The sequence below is a fragment of the Gopherus flavomarginatus genome, chromosome 3 (assembly GCF_025201925.1).
Source record: "Gopherus flavomarginatus isolate rGopFla2 chromosome 3, rGopFla2.mat.asm, whole genome shotgun sequence".
Lineage (NCBI taxonomy): Eukaryota > Metazoa > Chordata > Testudines > Testudinidae > Gopherus > Gopherus flavomarginatus.
The window spans coordinates 246,765,281-246,779,655 of NC_066619.1; the positions used below are offsets into that span (position 1 = coordinate 246,765,281).

General features: G+C 38.7%; 1 protein-coding gene across 4 annotated transcripts in view; it reads right to left on the reverse strand.

The window, feature by feature from the left end:
- Window positions 1–7,446: 7,446 nt before the first annotated feature.
- Window positions 7,447–14,375, reverse strand: part of PCDH7 (protocadherin 7) — a 400,142-nt gene continuing 393,213 nt past the window's right edge. For 3 of the 4 annotated variants that reach the window (XM_050947388.1, XM_050947387.1, XM_050947386.1), the window contains exon 3: window positions 7,447–11,788. In XM_050947388.1, coding sequence (XP_050803345.1) covers window positions 11,409–11,788 — 380 coding nt within the window. In that variant the 3' untranslated portion in view covers window positions 7,447–11,408. The remainder of the gene's footprint in view (window positions 11,789–14,375) is intronic. The other variant, XM_050947391.1, reaches the window with a different exon arrangement.

The window sequence follows — 14,375 nt, forward strand, 5'->3', positions numbered from 1 at the left end:
TTACCTATCAGCTCTCTGAGCTTACCAAAATCCGCCTTCCTGAAATCCATAGTCTCTATTCTGCTGTACTCCCTTCTACCCTTCCTTAGAATTGCAAATTCTATGATTTCATGATCACTTTCACCCAAGCTTCCTTCTACTTTCAAATTCTCAACAAGTTCCTCCCTATTTGTTAAAATCAAGTCTAGAACAGCTTCCCCCCAGTAGCTTTTTCAACTTTCTGAAATAAAAAGTTGTCTGCAATGCAGTCCAGGAACTTATTGGCATCTAACTAGTGTGCAATGAAGATTAATCTGAAACAGTCTCATCTCTTTCAAATTTAAATCCTATTAATAAGAAATTGCTTTCTCTAAAGCAAAAACATTTTTCTTCCAGGAAAAATAATTCTTGCTTATTCCCAGAGAATGCAAAGTGAAGTTCTAGTTAAAATGCTTACACATCCTTCCTGATTTTTAAATACAGGATTATCCAGAGCAAGACACCCAGCATAGCTGCAGAGACTCTAAGCACAAAGCTGAGAAGCTTCACTGCATGAAAAGTGCCATCTGACTACATTTTGATTTCCTACAGTGTTAATGAGTTCACTTCCCCCACCTTCCTTTTCTCCTCATGTTCAAAGAGAAACTTGAAGCAATACAGAATTAAGACAATAGGTGGAGGTTTGCTCACTACTCCAGTTTTCTGAGCTGCCATTTTTCTCAGCTCAGTTTTTCTACCTCTCCTGCAGCCTTCAGCTATTCTCATCCCACATCTTTACAGTCACTTGGAGGTACCAGGGATATTGGCTTGTCCTATTGATGATGCTGAACCTGAATGAGTTTAGTGGTAGAGTGCTCACAACCCCATCATTCCATGATGTAGGAATCCCATTGGCTCTTCATGAATTATAGCACTTCACAGCGCAAGTGCAGCTGTTTGGGAATTCTCCACTGAAAGGATTTTTAAACAGAAAATGTGATTTTCACAAAACTGGAGTTTTCCAAAGGGAAATGTTGATTACACTGTTTTAAAAAAAATATGTTTTCCAATCTCAAAAATCTAAGCAAATCATTTAGTTTTGGGTCAGTCAATTTGATTCAAAACATTCCAGTTTGTTGAACCAAATCAAGACATTTCATTTTGGGTCAGTTTGCCATTAATCTTTATCTGCCTGAACTGCTATGGTGCCTCGTGGGAGTTGTAATTTGGGTACCTTGTTCCCTTATTCTCTCCTGTGAGTCAGGCTCCTCGGCAAGACTACATTTTCTATGATGTCCTACAGCCTTCTGTCTGTCTGAACTGCTACAATGCATCATGGGAGCCCTAATTAGCCATTATATATAGGAATAATCAAGTTACTTCATGTTAAAGGGACACTTTCAGTGATGGAAGGCACATGTCACAAAAGTGTTAGATAAAAAGTATGGGCAGGCTTAAACTGGACTTATTTCTTTTTTGTGTTTATGGGCTGTGCATCAACTTTACAGAAACTCAAGATGTTCCTATACTTTCCTTTACTGGGGCAGGAATTAGAGAGGAAAACTACACTGTTTTGCTATTAGAAGGTTGCAAGCAGCATGTGCTCTGTTCTTTATCATACAGCGATTTTGCAACCCTCAGAATAAAAAAAAATCCTGAATTTATCAGCACAGCATCAAATTAATCTAAATCTAAGGACAAGTTTTTGTTTTTCCACATATAAGTGTTCCTTTAATATTCAGATTCACCTTTACAGCAGTGGTTGAGGGCTTATCAGGTGATTTAATGCTCCTTAAAAATAAGGATAGGGACATGCTGCCTGCCAGATAGTCAAAGGTCAGACAGGAAAAGAGTATAAAGTCACCTAATGTTCTGGTGCTCATATCTCCTTCAGAATGAGGTGGGAGAAAGCAAAGCAGATGTCAAATGGGAAAAAAAAAGGTCAACTGGTGTTTAAAATATTCTTACATTCATTCCAGCTATTTATGGTAATGAATTATTAAGAGAAATGAAGAATGAGGCTGGATTGAAACTGAAGCTGATTTTGTACAGTCTACATAGCTCTCCACTTATTCATCCTTACTGTGCCTTCAGCGCACCATGAACACTGTCTTTGAGCAAGCATCTGTTTATAGTACCACTGAGCAGTGTCTTGCTTGGTTTTTTAACTCTCCACAGACTCGATCCAATATACTTGATAAATATAATCTCTCCTGTCGTCTGGCACTGCTGCTTCCACTCATCTAGCCTTACACACCTTCTCTTTCTGCTTAACACAATCTTACCACTGCAGGGGTGGTGAGGTGGGCTTCCGCTATATCTTTGGCCATCTGAAAGAGCCTTCGTTTATCTATGCATGTCATTGACTCACTGTACTTTTAAAATCTTATCTTAAAAGATGTCTTTCCTCCCATGCCTCTGCCTCTTATTTTCTCTCCCTGTGCAACAATTTATTATTTAACTCTGACCAAATTCCTTAAGATCTGTAGAACATTTTTGATAATTTGTATGAAAGCACCACCTTAGCTTGAACATTGGCTCCTCCCAGTCAAGGACCGGGTTATTTCAATAGTAGGATGAAGGTTCAGAGATGTCAGCTATGCAAAATCAGCTGTTGTTCCACTTTCAACATACAGCAGAACATTGGATCATATTTAGAACCAGCCTCAAACAACAGAAAGATTACACAGCTGCCCAGATTTAAATGAGCTGCAAAAATTAAACAATTGATTAAAAAATAAACAGATCCAGGAAAGGACTTCTGACCACCAGCACTATCCTCTGTCAGAGGAGGAAATATGGATGGAGCTGGAATAGAGAGGCAGTTTGTGATTGCTCAGGGTGGGGTGGGGGAATACATTTAATTATCTTGGGGACAGTGTGTGTGTGTGGGGTGGGGGAGAGGGTATAAGTGTGTGCATTCCTGACAAGGAAGTATGTGAATAAGGTGGACACAGTGTACCTGTTTGGAATGTATAGATGGATTCTTTGACCATTGGATGGTGTTCCAAGAAGGAGGATTGCTAGGCAGAGACGGGCTCCACCTAACGAAGAGAGGGCAGAGCATCTTCGCAAGCAGGCTGGCTAACCTAGGAGGATTTTAAACTAGATTCACTGGGGGTGGAAGAACAAAGCCCTGAAGTAAGCGGTGAAGTGGGATACCAGGAGGAAGCATGAGCAGGAAAGCACATGAGGGGAGGACTCCTGTCTCATACTGAGAAAGCAGGATGATCAGTGAGTTATATTAAGTGCCTATACACAAATGCAAGAAGTCTGGGAAACAAGCAGGGAGAACTGGAAGTCCTAGCACAGTCAAGGAATTATGATGTAATTGGAACAACAGAGACTTGGTGGAATAACTCACATGACTGGAGTACTGTCATGGATGGATATAAACTGTTCAGGAAGAACAGACAGGGCAGAAAAGGTGGGGGAGTTGCACTGTATATAAAAGAGAGCAGTATGACTGCTTAGAACTCCAGTCTGAAACTGCAGAAAAACCTGAGAGTCTCTGGATTAAGTTTAGAAGTGTGAGCAACAAGGGTAATGTTGTGGTGGGAGTCTGCTATAGACCACCAGACCAGGGGGATGAGGAGGATGAGGCTTTCAGCAGCAAACTAACAGAAGTTACTAGATCACAGGGCCTGGTTCTCATGGGGGACTTCAATCACCCCAATATCTGCTGGGAGAGCAATACATCACTGCACATACAATCCAGGAAGTTTTTGGAAAGCGTAGGGGACAATTTCCTGGTGCATGTGCTGGAGGAACCAACTATGGGCAGAGCTCTTCTTGACCTGCTGCTCACAAACAGGGAAGAATTAGTAGGGGAAGCAAAAGTGGATGGGAACCTGGGAGGAAGTGACCACGAGATAGTCAAGTTCAGAATCCTGACAAAAGCAAGAAGTGAGAGCAGCAGAATATGGACCCTGGACTTCAGAAAAGCAGACTTTGATTCCCCCAGGGAAGTGATGGGCAGGATCTCCCAGGAGAAAAACATGAGGGGGAAAGGAGTCTAGGAGAGCTGGCTGTATTTTAAAGAATTCTTATTGAGGTTGCAGGAACAAACCATCCCAATGCATAGAAAGAATAGTAAATATGGCAGGCTACCAGCTTGGCTTAACAGTTATATTCTTGCTGATCTTAATCACAAAAAAAGAAGCTTACAAAAAGTGGAAGCTTAGACAAATGACAGGAAGGAGTATAAAAATATTGTTCAGGCATGCAGGAGTGAAATCAGGAAGGCCAAATCATAATTGAAGTTGCAAATAGCAAGCGATGCTAAGAGTAACAAGAAGGGTTTCTACAGATATGTTAGCAACAAGAAGTTGGTCAAGGAAAGTGTGGGCCCCTTACTGAATGCGGGAGGCAACCTAGAGACAGACGATGGGGAAAACACTAATGTACTTAATGCTTTTTTTCGTCTCTGTCTTCACAAACAAGGTCAGCTCCCAGACTACTGCACTGGGCAGCACAGTATGGGGAGGAGGTGACCAGCCCTCTGTGAGAAAGAAGTGGTTCAGGACTATTTAGAAAAGCTGGAAAAGAAGTCCAGGGGCTGAATGAACTTCATCCGATGGTGCTAAAAGTGTTGGCGGATATGATTGCAGAGCTATTGGCCACTGTCTTTGAAAACTCATGGCAATCGGGGGAGGTCCTGTATGACTGGAAAGAGGCTAATGGAGTGCCCAGCTTTAAAAAAGGGAAGGAGGAGAATCCAGGGGACTACTGGCCAGTCAGCCTCACCTCAGTCCCTGGAAAAATCATGGAGCAGGTCCTCAATGAATCAATTTTGAAGGATTTCGAGGCCAGGAAAGTGATCAGCACCAGTCAGCATGGATTCACCCAGGGTAAGTCATGCCTGACTAACCTAATTGCCTTCTATGATGAGATACTGGCTCTGTGGAAAGCAGTGGACATGTTATTCCTTGACTTTAGCAAAGCTTTTGATATGGTCTCCCACAGTATTCTAGCCAGCGAGTCAAAGAAATATGGGCTGGATGAATGGACTATAAGGTGGATAGAAAGCTGCCTAGATCATCAAACTCAACGGGTTGCGATCAATGGCTCCGTGTCTAGTTGGCAGCTGATATCAAGTGGAGTGTCCACATAGAATGTTGGACGTTTGGCCCTGCTCTGTCCCTTCTGGAAAGCTGGGTTAAATGGCCTATTGAGAACTTCACTTGCATAGGGGCTTTATGGTACCTGCTCTTGGTCATTCCCTATTATATAGGATATTCCAGGGTCAGGAGAACAGTACTAGAGTTGCTTTTGCTCTGGAAATCTTTGGCTTCTAAGGAAACTGTTGCAGGCAGTGCAAGTTACAGCAGCACTAAGGTTACTACAACTGCCTCTATGATGAGGGTAACCAAAGATAGGAAAAAGCCACTTCTTTCCCCATTCCTTGGATCCTGTTTAGAAAGGGTTTTCTACTGGTAATTAGGGAGGTCCATTGCAGATAAGTAGTTTATAGCACAGGCCAATCAATTTTGTTTCAAGGTTTTTAAATAAATTTGAGATGCTAATGTATCTATGATGAACAACAAATGTCTTCCAGTTGTAACCCATGATTCCATATTCCTTCCACATTACTGGCTCAGCCTCAATTTTTTTTCCCTCTCTGTGTGCATAAGTACTGAACATCTTGCTTTAACAATTTTCCTGGTTATTTGATGCATATTACCATACCATTGCAAGCAATTTTTCCTCAGAATCAAGTGTACCTTCCCTCTCCCCTTCTTATGAACAGTCTGAGATCATTGTGTGTTTCACTAGACACACTAAACCTTTATGCCTTTGGTATAATTTTGGTTTTGATTCATCCATCAGTACAAGCTTGCACATTTATGAACTATTAAGCATCTTCTACACACTCCCACAGAAAGCTCAGTAAAGACATAAAATTACTTCTGCCTAGGTCACTCATATTAAATTCAGTCACTGCACAAGATTTACATTTTATTGCAAAGCAACAGGGAGAAATGAAGCCAGGGCTAAAGGGGAGTATAAACTGTTTGTTTTCTCCATTTCACATTCTCATCTCTTACCATTCCTTGCAGATCAGGAAATTTATTTTTTTCTTGCTTTAATCACCTTCCTAGATGCAGTTTGTAAAGAAGACTGAAAATAAAGACAAAACAAACAGAAGGTCATGCCTCGTATATAGAATTAGTATAAAGTAAACATGAAAAACTGATTGAAGCTACTCATTAAAATGATGCCTCTGGAAGGGGTTATGACTAGCCACTCAGGAAACTTAGTGTCAGTTTAAGGTTTGAAATCTTGCCACAGACACACAAATTTTAGATCTGTACTAACAGGAAGACGCCTCCTTGACATATGCACTTGAAGAGATAAGGCAAGGTTAGGGAAAGTACCATCTCAAAGGTCAATAATCACAACATGAGCCATAAAACTTATGAGTACTAGTCAATTTAGACTTTTAAAATCTCAAAGCTTATTCTGCAGCTAAGGTAATGGGATTTATCTGACTTTTTGTATTGGTCAGTGGAACTCCACAGCAACATTTAGCAAGCTCTCCCTTGCAATTTTATATTTATAGGAAAATTTCAGCACATGGTTTTAAAAAAAAATCACGTTTCTGTATTGTAGGATCAAAGGCAGAAAAATAAAAAGAGGAAAATAGTAAGGGACTAATTCGCCTCTCAGTCTGGTACATAAGCTCACTTTTTAGTTAAATAGTTGGGAGATGCATTGGTCAAAAATAAAGTGAGAAGAGGAGAGTTCAGACCTATATCTTTGTTTGAACCACAGATTGTTTGATCCTGGTAGCTACAAGATCAGCTTCTTCTCACTTTTCTGCTCTCCCTTCTTGAATGCATTGTTTGTGATCCTAAGTGGGTATGCGGAGATGGAAGGACCTGGTTCAGACAGGGAAGCAGCTGCATGTGCTATTACACAGTGCTCTGCAAAACCTTGTGAGAGCCCTGGCACTGCATTCTTTCTGATCAGACATTTCATCCTAATTGTTAATACTACTGAACCTTTTTTTTTTAAAAAAAGAGAACTAGACATGTCTTTTTACCCCCAAGGAGTAAATTGCTGTTTTATTGTATGAATAAACACAGCTGTACTTTTACTTAGTTTCCCCCCGCAACCCCCCCATTTGAATGTAAACATTTTCTTAATGCTTTAAAAAGACAGGTCACTTACAACGTTAATGGGAAAGAAGTACTACCATGCCAAATATTTTATTTCTCCAGTTAAAACAGGCCAAGTAGTAGTCAGAACTTGAAGTGCGGAATGTAACTAATCCATAGTGTACTCCACTACAGAGAAAAGTAATGCCACAGTTACATTGCCAGCTGAAGTGGCCAGTTACCAGAGCAGCACTCTTTTTTCTTTTCTTTTTTAAATCATGCATGAAATAGATCTGAAAGTTCTGTTCAAACTAGCCTGTGAATTTGTTCACTGTCTTCCTACCAAAGTGAAATAACCTGTCAGAGAAAGTATGTTGGCAAATAGGCAACCATTTGAACATGTTATATTTTTAATTTGCAGAGACAAAAATGACAAGCAATTTATTTACATAAAACTATACAAAAGCAAATTAAATTATGTAAAATATTTCATAAATAGAGGTGGACTAGCGTTTAATACATTTTGCCATGTTTAGCACAGGTGCGTGCATAGTGACTCATAATAAACAATGATAAATTGTTCTCTGCTTCACTATCAACATCCAAGTTGCAGAACAATAGTCAATGATTAATATTACAAACAGATCATACCACACTGAATGCAAGTGCTTTAAAATTTAGGAAAAAGTTGTCTGAAAGTGCACCCCAGGTAGCTGGAAAATGATGCCTTCTTCCATGTGTTATGCTCTTCAGGCTGCAGCTCAGTTCAATTGCTGGACTACATTAATTTCTACTGTTGTCCTCTACTCCCTTTCATTTCTTAAGGAAACGCTGTATATTTATAACTGAGATAATATAAGAAACTGCTTTGTTGTTCAAGTTCCTTAAAAGCCTTTTAGCAACAGATTATGGCAGATTCATTTGGCCTTACTCTACATTTCCTGCTTCACAACTTCTTAGGGTAGCCTTTCAGCTAAACATCTTTGATCCCGTTTTAATTCTTCCTCACATAAAAATAAAGTCTACCTTGCTTTTTTTCTGAAACTCAGGCAGCAGGCCAGTCAGAAACCATATTGAATAATATAGTAGATCAGGAGGTTCAGAGGGAGCATTAGATTTTAGACTGAAGCTACAGACTTCTCTAATATATATAAAGTTATATAGTTATGCATCATCTATAAATGTGTCCTAATGTAAAATACATGCAAAGTTCATTGGAGTTTCCCATGGAAGGAAAAAAAGGACATTTTTTATACTGTACAACCAAAATGGAATGGCAGCTAAAAGCAATTAAGAGACACTAAATCATCAATTTTCCTGGCTAAATGAACTTATGACACCTTGCTAAATAACTATGATATTTATCTATTGTAATCTATACTGTAGTTTTCCAGGCAGTAGATTGGCAGGAAAGCAAAAAAGCAGCACATACCTAAGCTACAATCTGGTTTTCATAATCAAAGATACTTAAGACTGGTCCAATATCTGAGTTTGGCAGAAGGCATTTTTTTAAATATATTATTTATAATTTATCAGAAAATAAACAGGGATCAATATACAGGTTCAAAAAAGTTGGGAATAGCCCATTACCCCTCAGTGCCCAACCCAATCACCTTTCTACTATAACAACAGGTATAAAAGGCACAGTTGCATATTTTGCATTCGCTCTAAATTTTTTTGTACTTCATTTTATGTGTATTTTTACAAAAGCACTCTATATATGGAGTGGCACCAGATTAACCTATTTCAAATGAAAAAAACTACAAACACAAAATTTATTTCTGTGTCATACCAGGTCATAACAGTAATTGACATGTTATGATGGGTAGTTCTACTAGAAGTACTGTGAATATATAAAGTACATTGATTTTTTTTTTATTCTTTTCACACCCATTTTAGTTCTAAGAGGTTGCTCACAAGTAAATTACAATGGCATGACTGCCTTATGTGGTGCAAAAACAGGTGAGTGACTGCTGATCCATTTAATCTTAAGGTGTTGTATGACCTGTATTATTAGCTTTTTAGAGAAAGGGTTTAAAGATATATTTAAACAAGTAATCTAATGGTTTTCAACTGTAGTATTAAAATAAAAAGTTCCTATTAAAGAAAAAAAGTTTTGTTGAACATCTGTTATGCAATTCTGTTGAAGCGTGCAATAAAATTGTGTATACATTACATAAGCATCTTTAGAATCTTTTTTTTTTCCTTAACAGGTACTTACAGATTACACAATGCAGTAACTGCTCTTTACAGTTTCATCATAAAGTACTAATTTGCATCTCTCCATAATTTAAATAATTAAATGTAAAAAAGTTCAATTATTAATCTTTGTTTTAATATTTTTTCTTCATAACATGTCTCCATTCATCATAACTTCTACACACAAAGTAGCATCAAAATGAAAACTAAATTTAAGAGGGGAATGTAATGGCCAAAAAGGGCACCCCTCTATATAGAGAAGAGAATTTGAAAAGTAAATGTCGTGATGAGTTGTACTGATTTATCAACCTATATTTCAGGCTGCTTAATGTTATATTTTCTATGTAATTCTTCAAAAGGAAGAAACTACCCAAAGCTACATTGTGACTACAGTCTACTAGACAGCCATATAGCCATGCCCTAATGCCAGGTTAAACCCCCAGGGATTTGAATGTTTGCACCCTTCTCAAACTGTCCGCACTGTGTTGACTGATTGTCATTTTCATCTGAATGTCTGAATTCAGTATTCAATTATTACTACATCAGCTACGAAGCAACTAGCTTAAGTTCTGCACATTTTGTTGCTTTTATTGCACAAAAACCTGTTTTGTTTCCTATTCCCTTTAATAAGTGCATACTGTGAGAATCGTCACTGGCCATAGCTCTTTGCTATCACGATTAGTTTGGATTCCCTGTGACTTCTCTCAATCTACCGTGTAAAGTATCACAGCAATGTTCAAGTCAATCTGACCATTTGTTACCCTTCTTAACTGTGTTGAGCCTCGACATTGTTTCACCTTGCACAGGACTGTTTTAATACACTTGTGTTTCAAGAAAACCTGCATCATACCTTTGACAAATGCAATTGGTAATCTTCAACATTGATGACAAAAGATTTAGCAAGCATACCTTGCACTGTGAAAAGAAGAAATGTTATGCGACTTGCAATATACTCTTGTCAATGAATCACACCATTTCCCCCCCCCCACCAACCTACCTTCCCCCAAAAGTGTTCTGGGTGACATCAACACAGCCTCCGATTTTTTAATTTATTTATTTATTTATTTTTATTAAAGGTAGCCTCTTGGAAAATATTCCCTGGAACTGGCAGTATCATATCATACAGCAGATGCTGTATGTTGTTATAACATTATCTGCAAACACCTTAGCAGTTCCTTTGAGCAATCTACTAAAATCCATTGAAGTAGCAGTAGGTCATCTGGGCTTGTGGACTATGCTGCTGTGCAAAATGTAACTGAACGTGTATTTATGTGTGCATGCATATGGTTTGTGGGTACACTAGATTTCTAAGCCAAGATCAAATACTTAGCAATTCCCCTGATCCATAGTGCGATCTTTGGCCTTTTTAGTTACTAAGATCATCCCAACTAGATATACGTTTTGTCCAAAATAACATGAGTTTAACAGTTTATCATTAGTATGCTATGGTACATATGACATTAATTTTGTTACGCGGAAGTAAGCCAATAGAGAGTTCGTTCTATGGATAAAACAGAACCCAGAGTTCATGATTCATAGGGAAATATGTCTCCTTTTGGACTGCAGTCTCAGGCTGAGTATAATTCTCTTGCTTCAAGCCTCGGGTGAGAATATTAAAGCTGTGATCTTCACAAAGTGCCTATTAATGGTCATCCCTTTATATTTACCTCTATAGTTGTACGGTTTCTAAAGGATCATCCCTGTTGGGGATCAGCAATATTCAGATGATATGCTTGGAGTATATTTTCCCTGACCTGTTATCCTTAACAAGCCAGATGACAATCAAACAAAATCAGAGTGGCTTAAATCATGCTTCAGCATAGGGGTAACAACAGTGTGTTGTGTTCTTTTAATCAGGCTTGTTACCATGAAAGCAATTTGCTACCATAAATTTAAGAAAATAAAAATCAGTGAGGGGGATTAGACATGCAAGTAACAACAATGGTTTCTACATTGTACAGTATAGTCAGGCAGACTATATAATTAAATGCCTGATATGGAGGCAGAAGTGGCAGGCAAAGCTTTTGTCTCTTTGGTGGCCCCCTCTTTTATTTCCCCTTTTTTTCGTGCTAAACTGTTTTGATTTTTAAGATTTTTTTGCCCCTTTTCCTTCTTATACATGAATGAACCTTGTTGTGGCTTCTTTATAATCTACAGGTAAACTTCTCTTCTAGTTAGAGTATTGACAGGAGATGGCTTGTATTCCCCTGTCTGTGTAAGGGGGATATCCTCTGGATTGGCTTCCTCATTTTTGCTGAAGCTAGCTACATTGAAGGTCTCATAGGATGAGGTCAACTTTTTGTTCAGGAGGTTTCTGTTGCGATCACCCATGAGGGAGGCTTCTCCATTGGCCAGCTTTTCCTGACTGCCCCGTTCATCAACGGGCATGAAGGTGGAGAGTTTTGGCTGGCTCTTCTGCTTCCTTTCAGGCGAAGTGCGAACTGGCATCCAGCAGGAGTCCGAGTGACCATATTCATCACACTCTCGAGTACATTTCCCCGTCAGGGCTACATCTGGTAGAGGCCTCGAGTCTGAAAACAGAGGAGAATTTCCTTTTTAAAAATAAACTGAAAATGTCTTCCCTTCCTCAGTGTGATTAACGAACTTTTAAAACAAAATATTTTTAAAAGTTTTGCATTGACAAAATCTTTAAAAGGTAAAAATCACTGAAGCGCATGTTAACTTTAATAATACGTATGTGCGAGCACAAAGGCACTTCTTGACATATGATATTATTTTAGGCATAATATTTAACAACTTTTGATACCAATTAGCTTGTGAATCATAACTTGACTGGATACCCACACTGCCATAATCAGCCAGATGCCTCATTTTGTGCTGCCCATTTTCTTTAATTGATTTAAACACAAAATCTTTCTTTTGGATTCTTTGTGAAATACGTTTCAGTATCTTATTAATAGAATCTAAGGCCCTGATCCTCCGAACACTTATGCACATTCTGTGTGCAAGAAGACCTGTTGCCATCACCAGGGTTTTGTGGATATAAAGTTAAGCGTGTTGTAAATCTTCTTAGGATTGGGGCCTAGGGCCCAGACCCTCAAAGACATTTAGGTGCCTAAATACCTTTGAGGATTAGGGCCCAAGCTGTAAGTACCTGGACATGGAAAAAGCAAATTAAAAACAGTAATGGATAAGTGCATGCAACCCCCCTTTTTCAGTCTAATATGTACAGTTAAAAGTGTGCGTATTCATGTAGGAACCTGACTGCTGAAGTGTTGTCTGAAAGGAAAATGTTTTGTGACTACAATGTGCTGTGGGGAATGCTGTAGTTTTTCACCTCTGAAGCAAAAAATCTTTCAGCTATTATACATGTAGGCCAGGCCGCTCACTGAAATCAGCTGGGCTTTTGGTTCAGACAGGGTTCAGACTGCAGCCTGTCAGAGGCAGATATTGTTAAGTTATTTTGATGTTTACATAATTGCAACTGAAATTAGAAAAGTATGTTCCAAAAATTGGGCAAAATTCTGATACTCTGGTTTACATCGAATAGTACTCTACTCTGTGAGCAATCCCAGTTATTATGAGTCTAACTCAAGTAAGGTACTACTCAGCATGAGGAAGAGTGGCAAAATCTGGCCTTATGTCAATAGGTAGGTTATACATAGTTTTTATCTTAATATTATTATATGATTTAATAGTTTCAAATTAATTACATTTTACCCAATTTCACCTTCTTCTTAACATTTGTTTGCCCTATGATCTTTTTCATTATCATCAAATCCCATTGGGAAATATTTATTGCTTTGCAGTTTAAATAATCAAAAAGAACCCTACATAAATTAACTTTCATTTCTATCGTAACTAACCATTTCCCCCCCCAGTTGTATGAAAAGATTTGCAGTGGGTAAGATCTTGGGGTGGATTTTCACAGGTGCTTAGTGTTGCCTTAAATCTGCATTCATCAGTCAATGGAAAAAAATCTACTCAGTCCACAATTTCAATGAAAGCAGGGTTATGCCAACACTCAATGCTTCTGGAAATCCCACCCTTCATGTTTATCCCACCGTGAAGCTTACCTGAGGAAGATTACCTGTGGAATTCCCCATAAGGAATACTGAAAAGACTGTACCATCATAGAACACTAAGGGCTAGATTCACAGGAGGGATTTAGGTACCACATGTATTCATAAAACCTCCACTAAACTGCCCCTGGATCCTGTAAGTGCCTAAACTCACATGGTACCTATGTTCTTGCAGTAACATTTCCTTAGGTGCTTATGTTCCTGCCTCTGAACACGTACATTGCTGCCTTACATTAGGCATCTGGAAACCAATCTCCCACCTACACCCCAGTGTGATTCACAAACTGGGGACAGAGAGGAGTTCCTCTGCCTAACTTGCCTATGGGGCTTGATTTTGTAGGTGGGCTCAGAGGCGACCTAATTGTACCCAAAATAGCTCAGAAGGGAAGCCTCCTGTATAACCTTTAGCCCAGTGGTTTGGATACTCACCTGGGATGTAAGAGACCCCTGGTTCACATATCCCTTGTACCTAATAAGAGAGTTGAACAAGGGTCTCCTAACTCAAGTGAGTGACCTTACCACAGGGATATGCATTAACTTGGCAGAATATGATTTTTATTCTTAGACAGATAATACAGATTTTTATCTATTTCAATGTTCAGGTTCAGGAAATTATGTGGGGGTCAATCAATAGGAGAGGGTCAGACTATTTAATGAGAGTAGATGTTTATTCAAAAAGTTATAGTTTTAAAACCACTAACACACAAATTGTCAACATAGGTCAAAATATACAAAGTAAATATCCTTAAATCAAACTAATAAATTTTCCAGCAGCATTTTGTTTTACTTTGCCTATCTGCAAATTTCAATTATTGATAGAAATATTGTTGTTGGTTTGTATGTGTACGATGAAATTGATGTTTACCTGGATTTACTGATAAAAATCTAGTTCTTCCAAACCTAGTTATAGGGTATTCTAATGTAGATCTCAGTCTCTCCTGTTGAAGCTAGGGTGATCAGACAACAAGTATGAAAAAATCGGGACAGAGGGTGGGGGGTAATAGGAGCCTATATAAGAAAAAGAACCAAAAATCGGAACTTCCCTATAAAATTGCAACATCTGGTCACCCTAGTT